The sequence below is a fragment of the Lotus japonicus genome, chromosome 6 (assembly GCF_012489685.1).
Source record: "Lotus japonicus ecotype B-129 chromosome 6, LjGifu_v1.2".
NCBI classification, from domain to species: domain Eukaryota; kingdom Viridiplantae; phylum Streptophyta; class Magnoliopsida; order Fabales; family Fabaceae; genus Lotus; species Lotus japonicus.
The window spans coordinates 65801978-65817991 of record NC_080046.1 but is presented as its reverse complement, the minus strand read 5'-3'; the positions used below and the strand labels follow the sequence as shown (position 1 = coordinate 65817991).

General features: G+C 38.3%; 3 protein-coding genes across 7 annotated transcripts; 1 reads left to right on the top strand and 2 right to left on the bottom strand.

The window, feature by feature from the left end:
- The first annotated feature begins 356 nt into the window (after positions 1–356).
- LOC130725797 (uncharacterized) lies at positions 357–1431 on the top strand. Its single transcript, XM_057576985.1, has 4 exons — positions 357–716; positions 801–902; positions 985–1050; positions 1143–1431. Exons 1-4 carry the CDS (start codon positions 357–359, stop codon positions 1200–1202), a joined length of 588 nt encoding a protein of 195 aa, XP_057432968.1. The 3' UTR covers positions 1203–1431.
- Positions 1432–1579: 148 nt separating this feature from the next.
- LOC130723752 (protein MAIN-LIKE 1-like) lies at positions 1580–3914 on the bottom strand. The gene is made up of 4 exons (XM_057574878.1): positions 3848–3914; positions 2691–3704; positions 1850–2609; positions 1580–1768 (listed from the first exon to the last, which is right to left on the bottom strand). Exons 2-3 carry the CDS (start codon positions 3094–3096, stop codon positions 1948–1950), a joined length of 1068 nt encoding a protein of 355 aa, XP_057430861.1. The 5' UTR covers positions 3097–3704; positions 3848–3914; the 3' UTR covers positions 1580–1768; positions 1850–1947.
- Positions 3915–7396: 3482 nt separating this feature from the next.
- Positions 7397–15625, bottom strand: LOC130721841 (DUF21 domain-containing protein At2g14520-like). 5 transcript variants are annotated; one of them, XM_057572423.1, is made up of 15 exons: positions 15448–15625; positions 15158–15232; positions 15004–15089; positions 14726–14839; positions 14497–14583; positions 14070–14209; positions 13891–13978; positions 13631–13704; positions 13440–13552; positions 12928–13196; positions 11637–12844; positions 11483–11511; positions 10470–10865; positions 9190–9355; positions 7397–7934 (listed from the first exon to the last, which is right to left on the bottom strand). In XM_057572423.1, the coding sequence occupies exons 1-11, from the start codon at positions 15623–15625 to the stop codon at positions 12800–12802; spliced, it is 1269 nt and encodes a 422-aa protein (XP_057428406.1). In that variant the 3' UTR covers positions 7397–7934; positions 9190–9355; positions 10470–10865; positions 11483–11511; positions 11637–12799. The 5 variants fall into 5 exon arrangements, with proteins under 5 accessions (XP_057428406.1, XP_057428404.1, XP_057428402.1 ...); XM_057572422.1 differs by lacking the exon at positions 15158–15232 and having other exon boundaries at positions 7399–7934; positions 15004–15087; positions 15448–15540; XM_057572419.1 differs by lacking the exon at positions 15448–15625 and having other exon boundaries at positions 7398–7934; positions 15004–15226.
- Between the last annotated feature and the right edge of the window lie 389 nt (positions 15626–16014).

The following is a 16014-nucleotide window of genomic DNA, read 5'->3' as shown; positions in this document are numbered from 1 at the left end:
CGGACGACTCCTTTCCATTTCCGTGTCATATACTTAAATTTGGCACCCCCAAGTTTAAACAATCTTCGACATTTAGGTTTCCGAGACAGTTCGGATTTATAGGATCCGAACAACTTCGGAATCTGGGGATCCGAACGTTAATTTTTTTTCTCATTTTAATTTTAAGTCTCTCCATCACTATCCACAACCAACCACAACCAACCTCATTACTCTCATCCAACCACAGCCAACCTAATTACTATCAACCACCAACAACAACCAACCCCATTACTCATTCATCTATAAATTTGCTTGATTTAAGCTTTCTTGTATTCATCCTCTCCTTTCATTCTTTCAACGAAACCTTCAAAATCAAAATGGAACAAGATTTGCCCACCTTCATCCACCCTTGCAAACTCCGAGGCAACTCTTCTGCAAGTTCTCGTCCTCTCATTCCCGGCCCTGCTGGTGTTGTCCAGGCCGCCATGATTCAACGCAGCTCCACCACCGACGGACACCTCATTCCAACCCAACAATTTGTTAGGCGCGTCGTCGAAGACGGTCACGACACTTATCCCGATTTTCACTCCAATGCTTGGCTTTCAGCCCTGCAATTAGGCGGATCTGCAACTCCTCTGGGTTCAATCACTCACCATCTAGAAAGGGTCGATCTCATCGTCGCAGTTATCAAATCATGCACGCCAAACGGATTCGGCGATGTGTCAGTTACCCTGAAGGTATTTCCATCTTCCGCGTTCTTTTTCATCAATGTCATGGTATTTAAATGTCCTCTGTCAATGCCATATGGGTTTGAGTTTCAGGATCCTACGGGCACTGTCGGTGCTAGTGTCCATCACAAGGTTTTCACTGAAAGCGAATTCGCGAAGGACATAAATGTTGGATCTGTTATGCTTATCCAGAAGGTTTATTATTTCTAACCGACTTGACTATTGTTTCTACTTCTTTAGACAAGTTGAACATTATTTCTTCCTTTTTTGCTTTGAGGTAGCTGTGTTTTCTCCTAGAAAATCTAATTGTTACCTGAACATAACATTGCCCAACATAGTTAAGGTATGGAAATCTTTTTTACACATATATAATTAAAATAAAAGTGACTGTGGATTTTTACACATCTCAATTTTCGTTTATGTGAATTTTCACAGGTATTCTCCAGTGACTGTGGACCTCCATCTGAAACATTCACCGACATTACAGAAGATTGATTAATGTTATTTGGCTAATTTTGAATTATTTGCAACTTTAAAAAATCCTTGACCTGGATTATGTAGGCTATGTTGCGTCCCTTGAATTATGTACGTTATTTTGCTTCAATTGGATTATGTGCGTTATTTCACTTCCCATTGGATTTTGTTTGTTATTTTACCTGATTTAAAAAGAGATAAAAATGTAATCAAATCAAGTAAAGCGTGATAATGTGAAATCCAAACTAATAATGCGATAAAAGTACAGACCGATAATAAAGCGTGTATAAACTAATAGTGCGATAAAAGTACACATAATAATAATGTCACTGCCCTCTGCCCCTACGACCCACCCTACCCCTACGACCTCTGCCTCCGCCTCTGCCACCTCCTCTATCTCCGCCTCCTCCTCTGCCTCGACATCTGCCTCCTCGTACACCAACGAAAGTGACGCCCTGGGTCCTGCTCAAGTCTCTGATGACAGTGAGGCACTTCTCTAATAAAGTGCGGGAGCGTGTATCTCTAGGGGGACCGTCGTCGACCTCAAGTCCCTGCTCTAGCAAATCAACGGCCCGACGCAAAGAAGCCTGAAAATAAATCAATATACATGTTAGTAAACCGCATACACAAAACCAAAAATGCATAAAGAAAATTAAGTTCACACTTACCACAGCACTGAGATCGGCCCTACTCTCATCCGGGATGATGAACCGGTGAGATACACCGGTGTACCAGTCCAGGTAATCATCTACTGCCGCTCCATCCACTATACTAGGGACCCCCCTGGAATCAAGTGTGGCTCATAATCCTGGTATGCTGCATCAACGACCTCCGCAGCAGAACTCATGCCCATCACAACAGATGGGTGTCGCGGGATAGGCTGCACGTACCCAAACTGCCGCATCACACGCTCAGGAAGATGAGGTCGCACGGCCGTCCGGATGGGAGTCCGGATGTAGCCTGAGTATAAAGCTCGGAAGTCCAGCTCTCTGTGACTCCTGTGCTCCTCATACGGTGTCCATATGACGTCCTCTGCCGTCATCTCATCGAAGAGAACTCGCCTCTCCATCAGTCCAGCATGCCCTGCCCGGGACTCCATCCACCTGCACGCTCTGGGCTGGTCCTCCGTGTGCTCGGGGACCTCAATCCGCTGAATAATGGTGGGTGGGAAGTGCTCAAACACCCAAGCTACCAGGAGGGAAGAACAACCGCTCATCTGCTTGGTCTTCCTCCGTGAGGCATGACCAAGTGCATCATACAGTGTAGCTAGTGCAATGGCGCCCCACGCATACTCTGACACCCGATCAAGGTGCTGCAGCATGCCGATCCAATGGACAGAAGTGTAGTGTCCTCCACTCTTGTTCGCAAACAAGGTCGAGCCGAGGAGGTGAAGTAGCCACATCCGTGCTGCATGGTCATGCCGATGCTCTAAAGTACAACAAAGAAACCATTAATCATTTAATTCACATATAATAGTTGCAAATAAATTAAGTATACAGTACAACTAACCAGCAAGAGCCCTAGTGTAAAGAGTCTGCAAGAACCCGAATCGCAAGCCAATGGTCTTCACCGCCTTAAACTCCATGATGTAGTCCGTGGCTACCCCTCCTAAGAGCAGAACACAGGTCTCCGCTGCCTGTTCTCTGCTGGCCTGTCCGGGAGTATAAAACCTATCACCCATCGGCAAATGAAGTATAGATGACACGTCATCCAGGGTGATGGTCATCTCCCCGAATGGCATGTGGAAGCTGCTGGTATCCTCATGCCATCTCTCGACGAGGGCAGATAGAAGGGGTGTGTCTATCTCCAGATAGGTGCAACTGAAGAGCGGATAGAGTCCGGTCCCCTCCACACGCTGACGAACAGCGCTCATATCGTCTCCCTCGCCCTCACATGTCAGCTTTGCCAGCTTCATCCCAGCGCTGGCAAACTTCAACACACCTCTATCGGGGTAACGCGGGTCGGTGCCTATAATATGATGCCACAGACACGGCGCAACGTGATGTGGGTAACGGACCAACAGTGACAGATCATCAGGCCCCCTGGAAACGGTGCCTCTGTCTGGACTGGCACCTCATCCCGTCGTGCTCCAGCATCACCCTCAAGCTCCACACCAACCTCAGGCTCCACATCAACCTGAAGCTCCACATCAACCTCATGCTCCACATCAACCTCATGCTCACTCTCTGTCGAACTCTGAGGAGTCATCTGACGAGAAGGCGGAGAAGGCTCGGGAGTCGTCTGACGAGAAGGCGGAGAAGGCGGAGAAGGCTCGGGAGTCGTCTGACGAGAAGGCTCAGGAATCATCTCACAAGGGTCTCGACGCTCCTCATTTGATGTCCCACCAACATCCTGGTCCTCACCAAATCTGCCTCTGACTCTACGAAAAGAAGCATGCAGCCGTCTGTGGCGATCCTCAACATCATCCGGGGCTGTGTGGCGATCCTCAACATCCTCCGTGGCATCATGGGAGCTCCCAGCAACATGTGATTTCCTGCGCCCTTGGCTCTTCCTCTTAGCCATCTATTAAAAAATAATACTCATCAGATAATTGTAAAAGTACCAATTGATGAGCTTTATAACTGAATATTCATGCAATCAGCTGAAAGCTAGAAGAAACTTAATATTCAAGAGGCTACATATATCAACCAAGACAGGTTATTTACCTCTGATAAAATGAACAGTGATTTCTGTTTGTTCTTTGATCCCAACTCTAATCTTTTCAACAGTTTCCTGATCAATAAACCAGTATATGTAAATAAAAAGAATGTCTAACATACTTGATCAATAAGCATGTCTAGCCTATTTATGTACTGAAAAGAATAAACCAGTATATGTAAATGCTACTCAACTTGAAGAGAGTTTTCTAAGAATGAAAACTGAAAGTACAGAGGGCAAAACATGTATCAAGTATGTTGAGGATGTTTAGATCAACTTTTCTTTAAACAAAATTGATTATCAAAGGGAAAAGAAACAAAAGTGTTCTGGTTACATCTCATTCAGCAAAAAGCACACAGCTGCATGAGTAGCAAGGCCAGTGTTTCTATTCAAATTAAAAAGCAGAAACTAAGATTATCAATAAACCAGTATATGTAAACCAGTATATGTAAATGCTATATGTAAACCAGTATATGTAAATAAAAAGAATGTCTAACATACTTGATCAATAAGCATGTCTAGCATATTTATGTACTGAAAAGAATAAACCAGTATATGTAAATGCTACTCAACTTGAAGAGAGTTTTCTAAGAATGAAAACTGAAAGTACAGAGGGCAAAACATGTATCAAGTATGTTGAGGATGTTTGGATCAACTTTTCTTTAAACAAAATTGATTATCAAAGGGAAAAAGAAACAAAAGTGTTCTGGTTGAGCATCTCATTCAGCAAAAAGCACACAACTGCATGAGTAGCAAGACCAGCGTTTCTATTCAAATTAAAAAGTAGAAACTAAGATTATCAACTTAAGGGTTGAGTACAAGCAAATAGGGAAACTAGAATCTTATCTAATTAAAAAGATCCTATATCTAATAAGATAAGAAACAATCATGTCTTATCTGTTAAAGAAAAACATTCAAATCATTACTAATAAAAATATAATAATTCCTAACTAATAAAGATATAAAAATAAAAATTGAAATATGCTAAATTAACCTAACTAATCAAATCTGCCTGAAATCAGCATCCATATCAGGTTCCTAATTTTCTTTGTTGTTTACAATGACAGGGATGCATATGGTATATCAACAAGAAGGGATAAAATTATAGCACTGGTTATGATAATAGCATCTGTAGTGACAAGTGTGATTGCCATTTCCACCAACATATACAATGCTTTTAGCAGCAAGTCATAAAGTTAGTACTCTCATAGCATGTTTAGATAACTTCTCTTTTCTCTCCTCAGAAGTGAATTAATTCTGGCAATATAAATAAATGTAAAATATAAACATGTTGGCACAATGTTAAATATGACTTAACTAAAGTTAACTGATGAAAAAGCCAATCCAAAATAACTAAACTAAAAAATTATCAAAGATAGAGCATAAGTGTGTTTTCATAGTTATGTACAGAAACACTATGGGAATTGGTTGGGACCAATATGATCTGCATGCCACAACGATTAGAGGTGTTCATTTATCAGGGTAGAGTAAGGGCTGTTTGTCCTAGTTAAGAGTATCAAGTATTGGATTAGCCTTACTTGGTTGAGTATCTCATTCAACATATTAAGCACCAAAATCAACATATTTAAGTAAAACATACAAAAGCCACTAGTGTCCATTGTTTTACTATATGAAGATCAGGATCAGAAGATAAGAAATACTTACAGGTAGCACAGTGAATCACTTCTAGCACAATCAAGGCACAATCAAGGCAGAAAGCATGCTCCCTTGGCTCTGCATGAACATGAAGAAGTTAATTTACAGTAAACCAACATCAACAAGAGCTTCAATCAGACATCTTCAAGAATGAGATACTAAAACCGCACAATTGTTCAAGCTGCACCCAACAATTTCACCCAACAAATCGCACCCAACAATTTCAACAATACCGCACAATCCACAAATCACTAAAACCCTAATACACAAAATACCAAACCGCACCCAAAAATTTCAAGAGCAACAATTCGAATCCGTAACCCTAACAGCAACAACAAGATGACGAAGATATGAAGGCCCTTACCTCTATTGCGGGCGGAATTCTACTTCCAGTAGTTGACGAAGAAGATGATGAAGAGCGATGAAGGGAGAGCTCTGATGAAGGCTGTGAAGGTTTGGAGGGCTTCGGAAATGGAAGTTCAAGAAGAAATTCGGAATGAAATGGGAAATGAGAGAGCTTTCGAGCCCGTGTTTTGAATTAATACAACAGCCTTCGGAACGTTACCCTCCGAAGCATATCGGAATCTCAAAATCAGAAAGACTTCGGAAATGGATATTCCGAAATAAAACACGGAGGGGCATAATAGTATTTCCCCACTTTTAAGTGGGGTGGCATTTCTAAGCCCTGGGGTGCCAAATCCAGGGCTCCTCTGTTTCTCTTATACAAAAGCCCCAATTTTTTTGGGAAAATACATAAATACCCCCGGTTTTCATTTTCATTTATCTTTCACTCACTTCGCTCTTTTTCCTTCGCAATCAGGATCTCGATGACTCAAGTGGTAAGAGTTATGAAACATAATAATACGGTGGGATGAAGGGTGAAAGATGCAGGGTTTGAACACTGAGGAGAGATTACTTTCTAACATTACTAACAACTAACATTTACCTATAAAAAGAATATAATATCAGTGTTGCGGGCGGCGCAGTGGAGGACTAGGGTCAGCTCTGGTAGAGGAGCTCCGACGATGGATAAGATTTGTTTCAATGAACTTTGATATCAAAGGAAATAGAGTAAATTTATTTCTAACATCTGATTTGTTAATTTTAGAGTGTCTTTGGATTTCCATTAAATTTAGCGTGAATCAAATTATAACTGATCGAAGTTAAATTCAATATGACAAATAATGCGTTGAGATACGCAAAATCGTATTTACCTTGCAAAAACAAATATGCACTTATTTGTATCACATATGCTGCCTAATCTTTTTTCCTTTTATTGCTAGTACTCCGACAAAGAAAATTTGTTGTGAGCATACAATAAGTAATTCTTACATGAGCACAAGTGTCTATAGACACAATCAATTAAAAGCTTAAAATATATTACAATAATAATACATGAACTTTTTCTTTTGATGTTATCTAAATCTTCTAAACTAGGATTATACCCGTTTGTCCGTGCGATGCACGAATAATTTTTCACGAACTCCACTGCTAACTACAATTATTCAGAATTTGATATATATATATATATATATATATATATATATATATATATATATATATATATATATGGAATAATACAATGAAGTATTTTTTAAGATATACAATTTTAATTAGTCAAACACTTATATGTCGTTATTATCTTATGTTTATGTTTAAATGTTTTATCTTTCTTATACATATGAACTATATGAGTTTCAAATGTTAATTGTGTTTAACCCCTATCGACTTACACTTTAGCGCAATCTTTACAGTAAAAAATGAAAAGTTGGCTGAAATGTAATAATATATTAGACTATGAGGGGGATATTTGAAACTAAAAGAAAATATCTATACACATATCCAAGAGTAATGATTTATTCATATCTCACTTTCTTTCCTATCTCATTTCCACACATTTCTCGATTTTCTCTTCTTATATATCTAAGGTGGATGTGGATAAGTGTCAACAAAATATTATTCCATGAGCTTGCAAATGAGCCTACATGCATCGAAATGCAAAAGACAGGTCTAACTTCACTTTTTAACGTGAAATATCGTTTAACAATATTATTCATAGCATGAATATCAAGTCAAAGTCTTTTGTTTTCTACTGCTCAGTGTCAAATGAGAAGATGTAGCCTTTTCATGATCACCTTCCTTCAAATATCCCTTTATCAAATTCCCTCACATATGATCATCTAAAACCATCACACTAAAGCGATTACTCATTATCCCTATCTACCAATAGTTGTATGAGACAACCAACCAACTATTCTATATATGTATAAATATTTTCATCACGTTTAACCGCTGCAGTTTGTCATGAGTCATTTTGAACAGGTTTAGCAGCATCAACATCTCAAAGAGTGGATTCTTTCAACTTCTCTATAGCCCTCTTTGCTAATTCATCCATTTGCATCTCTTCCTCATCAAGTTCATGCATTAGAGCGTCAATTTCTGCAATACACCATTAAGTTTCAGAAACGTTGCCAGTTCTCATTTATAAAAATATAATACATATTACATATTTACTTCTCTAAAACACAGAATCACACACTACACACATTGATCTATGGCAGACATCAAATCATTTTAAGATCTCACTTTATCCTCTAACTGAAGTGCAGTAACTTATCTATTTTGTAGTTCAGTCACTTTCTGATCAATTTTCTCCTCAATATTCGATATAACATTGTGCATAAGGAGATATAGAAATCCCCAATTATAGAAGAACCTATAGTCCAATATACTCACATTACTAAGGGTTCTTAGATGCTTTCTAGTTGATTGTTTGGACAAAGATAGGTAAAAGGAAACAAAATATGTCACCCATATAAGTAAACTTACAATCAAAGACTTCAATTCCAATTCATAAGGAACTTATATTGGAAATCACACCAAAAAAATACATCATGTAAACACAACATTTGAATAGCTTATACATAAACTTCTTGATTACTATTGGCTCTTAAATTCTCCCAAAAAATAAAAAATGCTCCCATGAACACTGCCATGTAGTAAAAATGAGATAAAACTAAAATTGAAACTAAATGCAAATTGACTCAAACTTGAAAGAAAAAATGAAACAAAAGCCTTTAACCAATCACAAACATGCACTCACATGCACTGTGCAAGAAAGTTTGGGGTACCAGGTCTCACATGCACTCACAATACAACCTTAAAGAGCAACACATAGTTCTTTCTTGGCACAAAGAATTTTTCTAAACTAACAAAGGTTCTACACTTAGCACAAAATCCAAAAATTCTTCTTCCCCTTCCTTAGGATTTTAAAATTAATTATTTATTGAGGAGAGGGAAGGGGGAGGGGGTGAAAAGTGCATGATTTTTCCAGCGTGAGTCTTAGAGAGAATGATTTGCCAATGTGGGATAGAAGGTTCAATTGAACATTGAACATTCCAAATTTCAAAACTTGAAGAATAAAAAAAAAAGTTACTTGATATAGAACAATCAGTACCACAAGAGTTATCCCAATTGCCATTGCACTGCTATAATAAAATACTAATGATTTGCGGACAAAGGATGTTGTGGTCATGAGAATAATACCAAATACTAACAATACAATGCGATAAGCAAAAAATTCTGCAAAGGAGGGAAAAGGTTTTAGTGTTGGTCATCACCGTTTTTAGAGAAATTAATGGAACTTCAAGAAACTGTAACTCATTAGTGTTAAATACAACCATGAGCTTTTTACCTTCATCAGTGGACACCTTAAAATTTTCCAGTGTTGCACCAGCAGTCCTTATGTCTAGGAACTTGTGGTCAAAAGGAGACATTGATCTAGTCCTAGAACCCTTGGTAACTTTCTCCCATTGGCTTTGTGGGCACATCCCAACTGCAAGAGAGGCATTCCTGGCTTCCTGCACAAGAAGACACATAAAATACTTAAAGTCACATAGCATGCTGCTCCACCACACAATGATCATAAAACAAAAGCAATGTTTCACCACACAGTGGGGATAAACAGAAAGCAATACATGAGGCAGAATAGAACAAACAAAACTGGAAAACTTTGAATAGAAAGGAAAATTTAAAGTCATGAGCTTGTGAAGCTCATGCCTTGTCATTTTATCTCAGGCGTACTTGATAGAGTGTAAAACTTTCATAATAATTTGGGGAAGCTGTTGATATAACTTAGACAACAAATTAATACAAAAGAACTAATCTTAGCAGTGATAACTTTTCAAACTCCACAATTCACAAAAACAACACATCAAACCACTACTTATAGAGACCAAGGTGCAACAGGTGGAATTTATGTGATTCATTCAATCAAACACAAGCAATGGTACACAACGCTTACAATTATTAATATAATCATATAAATGTTTCACTCGAACATGGAGAATGACATGTAAAATGTATGGTTTGTTAATCCTAGTCTTCCTAGATCTTGGCAAAAGAACACCATGAACAAATTTATCAATAATTACCAATCTGCATATTCTAGGTTTTAATTGGACATTTGGATGATTGATTTTAGTTTAAAAAAGGGATTAGACATGTTCCACACTATATTCAAAGTGTCTCTAATTGGATTAGTAGAGTGTAAACTCTAAGAAACCCAAAAAATACGTTCTTCATTTTGTACAATTTTTTAAAGGATAAAGGCATGTTCCGCAGTACAGTAAAAGTGCGGATGAAATGAGATCCACATCATACGGATGCCAGACTTCACAAAGCCCACTTGGATAGGGCATAGTTGGGTCAAATGTCAATTCACCCCCATGATACACACTCATGGTTATCTTATGGGGAGCAGTAGGCCTGCAGAAGAGACAATACAATAGAATACAATAAACTTTGTAAACTTTAGTGGAAGAGGGAATCTCGTGGACCACATGCAAGCACAAAGCAGAGAAAAGGATAGAGAATTTGACTAGGAAAGGCACCTACTTAAATAATATACATCAATGCACTTAAATCCTTCAACAACCATGACTCACAAGATAGAGAAAAGGATAAAATATATACCTGGAAACATAGTTTGCGGGCAAATCTCCATTGAGCCAAAAGTCCAATTTTGAAAACGGAGTTTTCTCTGGGACCATCTTCTCTGGGACCACCGTCTCTGGGACCACCGTCTCTTTTGTCGGAGTTTTCTTCTTTGGCCTTCGAGGGGTCTTCTTCGACACACCTTTTTTGTCGGTCGCCATTTCCTTCCTCTCGATTTTGCCTTCGGACCACCTTCTCACCACCGATGACCTTCTTACCCAGAAACCGTCTTCTCACACTCGCAATCGCAGTTCCTTCACGACCGCCGGGCTTCGCTCCTCTCGATTTGGTCGTCACCGTCGCGATTTGGAACCAAGTTGCAATTGGGAATGGATTAGGTTAGGATAAGACTCACGTGATCCTCACATGTTATGTCTGAATGCCACATCAGAAAAAAAATGCCATGTCAAACAAAAACGTTAAGTTTCTAACGGCAAATTAGCTTAGGGACCAAAACTGCTAACGGAGCTAAACGTTGAGGTACCATTATGCTATTTTTAAACGTGGGGGATTAAGATTGCACATTTTTGAAACGTGGGGGACCAAAAGTGCTATTTAGCCTTAAACTCTTTTATCTCATTTATAATACAATTCTTGAGGAAATGAAGAAGAAGAAAATGGAAAACCTCACAAAACAGAAAAGAAATATCAACTGAAATTATAAATTACCAAAATCGTGTATTTAGAAAAAGAATCTCTGTACAGAGTGCCTTGAGTGACACAAAAGCATGAATCAAAATCCTATTCCTCTTCCTACCAAGTTGTGAACATTGAAAAATTACATAATTACTTTGAATTGGTCCTATCCTACTCCGTTAAAAGTACCAGGCCATGAATATTGAAAACTCTAATTTCATAAAAAAATTGATGAGGTTAATTCATAACAAATTTTATAAAATTATCAGCCAAGAAAAAGAAAAAGAAAATATCAACAATAACTAACACTGGATTATAATGCATTGCATGAATTTAAGAACTGGAAAAATTATTACCTCTGAATCTCAGTATGTGATGTAACCTCCTGAAAATTCAAATACAAAGAATCACAAATCAATCAATTAAGAATAGTATCCATTATAATAATCCAGACTCAACCACAGAATAGAAAAGTGACCAGACTAAAGTAAGAGGGTAGAAGACAACAACCTGTGTCGCACACAAACTTGGGAGAGAATCAGAGACCCAATTGGGAGAAGTGTGGTTGAATGAGAATTGAGGATATTTATAGCCAAATCGATCTGAAGAAACAAAAGAAGCCTCTGTAAAGCCTTCACCTATAACCCTCCATCTGCATACCTAATCCCAACTGCAAAACAGCTTCGAAATGACAGATGCATAAAAAGTGCATGAACCGAAGATAACAATGAGGAGGAAACGTATAAGAACTGCTAAACCAAGTACCAAATCCCCCCAAAAATGCACATCAAATCAACAATATCAGATAAAAAATTGATAAAAAGGACGAAATTAGAAGGAAACGTATGAGAAGTGTTAAGCAGTGTATTGAATTGAACTGTTACCCACGTAATGGTTGACAGGGTGTGATGGCCATTACTGGAGAATCCATGAGAGCACGCCGAGTGACATCGGAAATCGATGGAAAAGGGGGAAATCGTGACGTTGATACAGTCAAGGAAGCGAGAAATCGGGGAAAAGGACGGAAGGGCGGCGACGGTGGCGCGATTTGGAAAGAGAGGGAGCGATGGCGGTGGTGCTTGATTTAGGTTGTGGTGGAGGTGACGGTTTTGACGGTGAAGAGGTGGTCGGTGGTTGTGGATTTGAGGGGAAGAGAGGAGGTGGTCGATGGTAGTTGATTTGGTGATTTTGGGAGAAGAAGGAGGGAACTGAGTGACCAGATTAGGGCCAGTTGCTGGTCTGTGTTGGAAAGGAGAGAGAAGGATGGTTGAACCTTGGATATAAGAACGTATGACTGCTACGGTGGGGTGGGTAGAGAAGGAGAGGCACACGCGAAATCAGTCCTTGGATATCAAAACGTGATGAACAGTGTGGTTGAAGGGGTGGGTTGATGAGAGAAGGTCATCAGTGTTGACGGAAAACGGCGTCGTTTTTTCTTTTTCAAGTTGAAAAAAAAATAAAAAAACAAAAGTAAGTAAAGGAAGAACACGTGTTGATGCGTAATTGGTGGTTATTTAGCTACAGTAGTGGACAAATAAGAAGTAGTAGATTTTAATTAGTTGTATGTGTAATGGCTAGTCACATTCCAGAATCCAGATGCCCCAAAGTATGAATCTAAACACCAAGAGAAGAATGTAAAAGGCAATTGGTTTTATTGAAAGATCATTGTCAAGTTAAGAGTCTTCAAAATGATGATCTGTCTCATCAAAGATCTCCTCCTACATAGAAACAATAATATTATTAATACAAAGGGTTCAATAAGATTTCAAGGGTTAACACTTAACAAAATTGTTCTTATTACCTGCAAAAGCTGTTCAATGACATCTTCCATTGTAATTATTCCAACAGCTTCTTCTTCTTTTGGGGGAAGCTTTGGAAGTGAATTTTCATCTAATTCCACAATGTCTGAGTACATATTCTCTGACCATTTTTTGCTCCTAGAACCACTCCTATACGAATTACTTGCATATCTATAGCTTTTCCTCGCATGGAGTTGTCTCCTAATTCTCAACATTCTCTCTTGGGAAGGCTTCTCCCTATCAATATCCACCCTCACATCTCTTACAATGTCTATTTCACATGCACAGAGAAAGGGAGCACTTCTCAGAATATGAAAGAAATTTGTAGGATCAAAGAGAGTCTAAATAGAATGTTAGCAAAAGATAAATAGTTTAAATGGATTACGTGTGTGTCGTTGTATTTACATTAAGTTGGTCTAATGACACGAGAGACATGGATTGACAAAAAACACATTCAAACAGTATTGAAATGTGTGCCGACAAAAATACAAACACACCCTAATCATGTGCTTACCATTGGAAGATTGCTGCCCTGTCTTGTCACAATGTCTAACAACAATGGCCATGTGGCTATGGCCCTTTTGGAACTCATTCAAAATATCATACAGTGGCATCATTTCTGGTACCCTGTCAATATTTGTAAATTTTCAATATGAATCTTTAGTAATATAATGGCATTAAAACTACAAGACATGTACAAAATACCTTGGTATTTTGCGTATGGTCACATTTTTCACTGGTGTTTCATCTTCTGGGTCAATTGTCAATAAATTCTTGACCTAAGATTAAGATGAAAAGAAAAAATAATTTATGATAACATTAAAATCTTTCAAGGAAAGTTGATGTGTTGAATTAAAATAGGTACATCTAAACTGTGTGTGGTTGGTTTTATACAACAGGTTTCAATCTGATGGAAAATGGCTGTTCAATATTGAAGGGTTAAAGAAAAATATAACCCCATGTACCAGGATAAGTCCAATAATATTTGTAGAATCCTCATAATAGACAGGGACTCTGCTGTGCCCTTCCTCCAATATTAGATTCATCAGATTCCTGCTTAATAGCATAAATTTAATTTAATGACAGAAAGTTGTGTAAGAAACAAAGACTAGCTAGCATTTTATATTTTTTTGACACACATTACCTATCAAAAATTGAATTAATATCAATAGAAAATGTTCCAGCTAAAGGGGTCATGGCATCACTGGCTGTCTTCTCAGAGAGTTCAAGTGCCCCAGAAATGATTGTTGTTTCATGATGTGACAGTTCCCCACCTTTCCCAGCCTATTACAATTCATCATAGAGAAGAAGCAACAATCATAAGAAAGCATGAGTTTCCAAGTGAAGAAGTGTAAGTAACCAGCAGAGAAGAAGATAAGATAACTCTCAGTGACACCAGGTGAATTACATTGGAAAAGAAAAGGTAGAGAACAGCAGCATACTGATGAGCACAAAACAAGTGTTTTTGGCTGAAGAGCTTAATTGAACGCTTATGAGAATAAAGGCTTATTCATAAGCAAATTTAATGAGCTGAAAATAGGTTATAAATAGGTTTAGGCTCTAATACTGACCTTGTTACCATGCAAATTTACAAGTGTTTTCAACTCAGCTCTGCGAAAGAGAGCTCGACGACGATGCCCTAGCACAACGTCCAACAGCTGGAATGACGCATAAATGCACCAAAATCCAAGAAGGAAAAGGAAATCAAGAAATAACAGATTAAATTAGGTTCATGTTTATGAAAATAAAGATTACAAAGTGCAAACTACTGATAAGAAAATTCTACTCAATGTGTGTTACCTTGCTGATAGGATAGGCAACAGGAAAACATATCCACATAAGAACACGGACAACTGGAGCCACTGCTGCACCAATTGCTAAACCATATCTTGAACAAATTGATTGGGGTATAATCTTCAAAGAAATAAATGGATGTCAGAGATACACAATAAGCAGTGTATGTTTGAAAACCTTCTACAATTAATTCTGAAGCCATAATCAATTATGGGAGAAGTTACAACTCAGTAGCTTCCGGGTTTCATAATTGATTGAACGTTTAGGGTGAAAAGCATTCTCACCTCACCAAACAAAAGAATCAATGTCACAGAAATAAGGACAGCTCCAAATGCATCAATAAGACTATCAAGAAATATTGGAAGTGCCTGACAAAAGAAACACCCAAATCCAATATCAGCTGGGTCTTTTAGTGTGTATTCATGTGTATTCATGGGTCTTTTAGTGCAGCATTGCAAATTAGAAGGGTACAAAGCAATAGGTGTTGATTTCTCACAACAGGCAATATCTTCGCTGCATTGACAAAAAGACAACACAACTATAAAAAGCTGGAGATTCAATAACTTCATAATGTCAGAACAATGTTCTTCCTATTTCTACAATGACAAAGATCTGTCAGATAAGAGAAAACACACGGATAGAAGGTTCAGCAGCTAAGAATATCTTGGGAAGGGAAAGACTGAGGTTGTGATTGAATAAAAGCTTCATGCTCGAGTGACAGAAATTACCAGCATGCTTGCGATCTAAAGGGGTACCAGACTTAGCAAGGACCTCAAGATCAACAAGACTCAATGACATGAGGCCTAAGGTAAGGCCTGACATCAATCCAGCGAATATCACAAGCAGTGCTACTGTCAGTATGCGTATAAAGAACTTGGTTTCACAGCACTCAAAATGCTCCCCCATTGAAACCGCTTAGTATGAATGAATATTCGGTTTGTAGCTCTTGTTTTAATATGGAATGTATTAGAAGCAGAATGAATATTCGGTTTGTTTGAGAGTGCATGTTATTTGTTTCCTTGTGAAGACAATCTGTCTCTGTTTTGTTCTGCTTCCTATGTTGGTGAGAGTTGAGAGTTGAGATCATCGATAATGCAGGCATGCAACAATAAGCATTGTTCTCTCCAAAGGGCTTTCTTCATCCTTATACTCTACATAAATGTATTTGCACCTTAGATGTTGGAGAAAATAACATCTTTTTTTTTCACATACATTTTTTTTTCTTCTAAGCACATGTATTAAGCTAGTCAATCTTAAAGTTGGCAACAACCACATTTTGTTAGGGTAGCTCCCTC

Bases quoted from the DNA above. Each gene is read 5' to 3' on its own strand.
- LOC130725797 (XM_057576985.1), top strand. From the start codon at position 357: ATGGAACAAGATTTGCCCACCTTCATCCACCCTTGCAAACTCCGAGGC. The intron at 717-800 runs GTATTTCCATCT...TTTGAGTTTCAG, and splicing joins ATGTGTCAGTTACCCTGAAG to GATCCTACGGGCACTGTCGG. The intron at 1,051-1,142 runs GTATGGAAATCT...GAATTTTCACAG, and splicing joins CATTGCCCAACATAGTTAAG to GTATTCTCCAGTGACTGTGG.
- LOC130723752 (XM_057574878.1), bottom strand. From the start codon at position 3,096: ATGAAGCTGGCAAAGCTGACATGTGAGGGCGAGGGAGACGATATGAGC. The intron at 2,610-2,690 runs GTTAGTTGTACT...GTTGTACTTTAG, and splicing joins TTACACTAGGGCTCTTGCTG to AGCATCGGCATGACCATGCA.
- LOC130721841 (XM_057572423.1), bottom strand. From the start codon at position 15,625: ATGGGGGAGCATTTTGAGTGCTGTGAAACCAAGTTCTTTATACGCATA. The intron at 15,233-15,447 runs GTAATTTCTGTC...TTGTCAATGCAG, and splicing joins TTTAGATCGCAAGCATGCTG to CGAAGATATTGCCTGTTGTG. The intron at 14,840-15,003 runs GTGAGAATGCTT...ATTTCTTTGAAG, and splicing joins TGATTCTTTTGTTTGGTGAG to ATTATACCCCAATCAATTTG.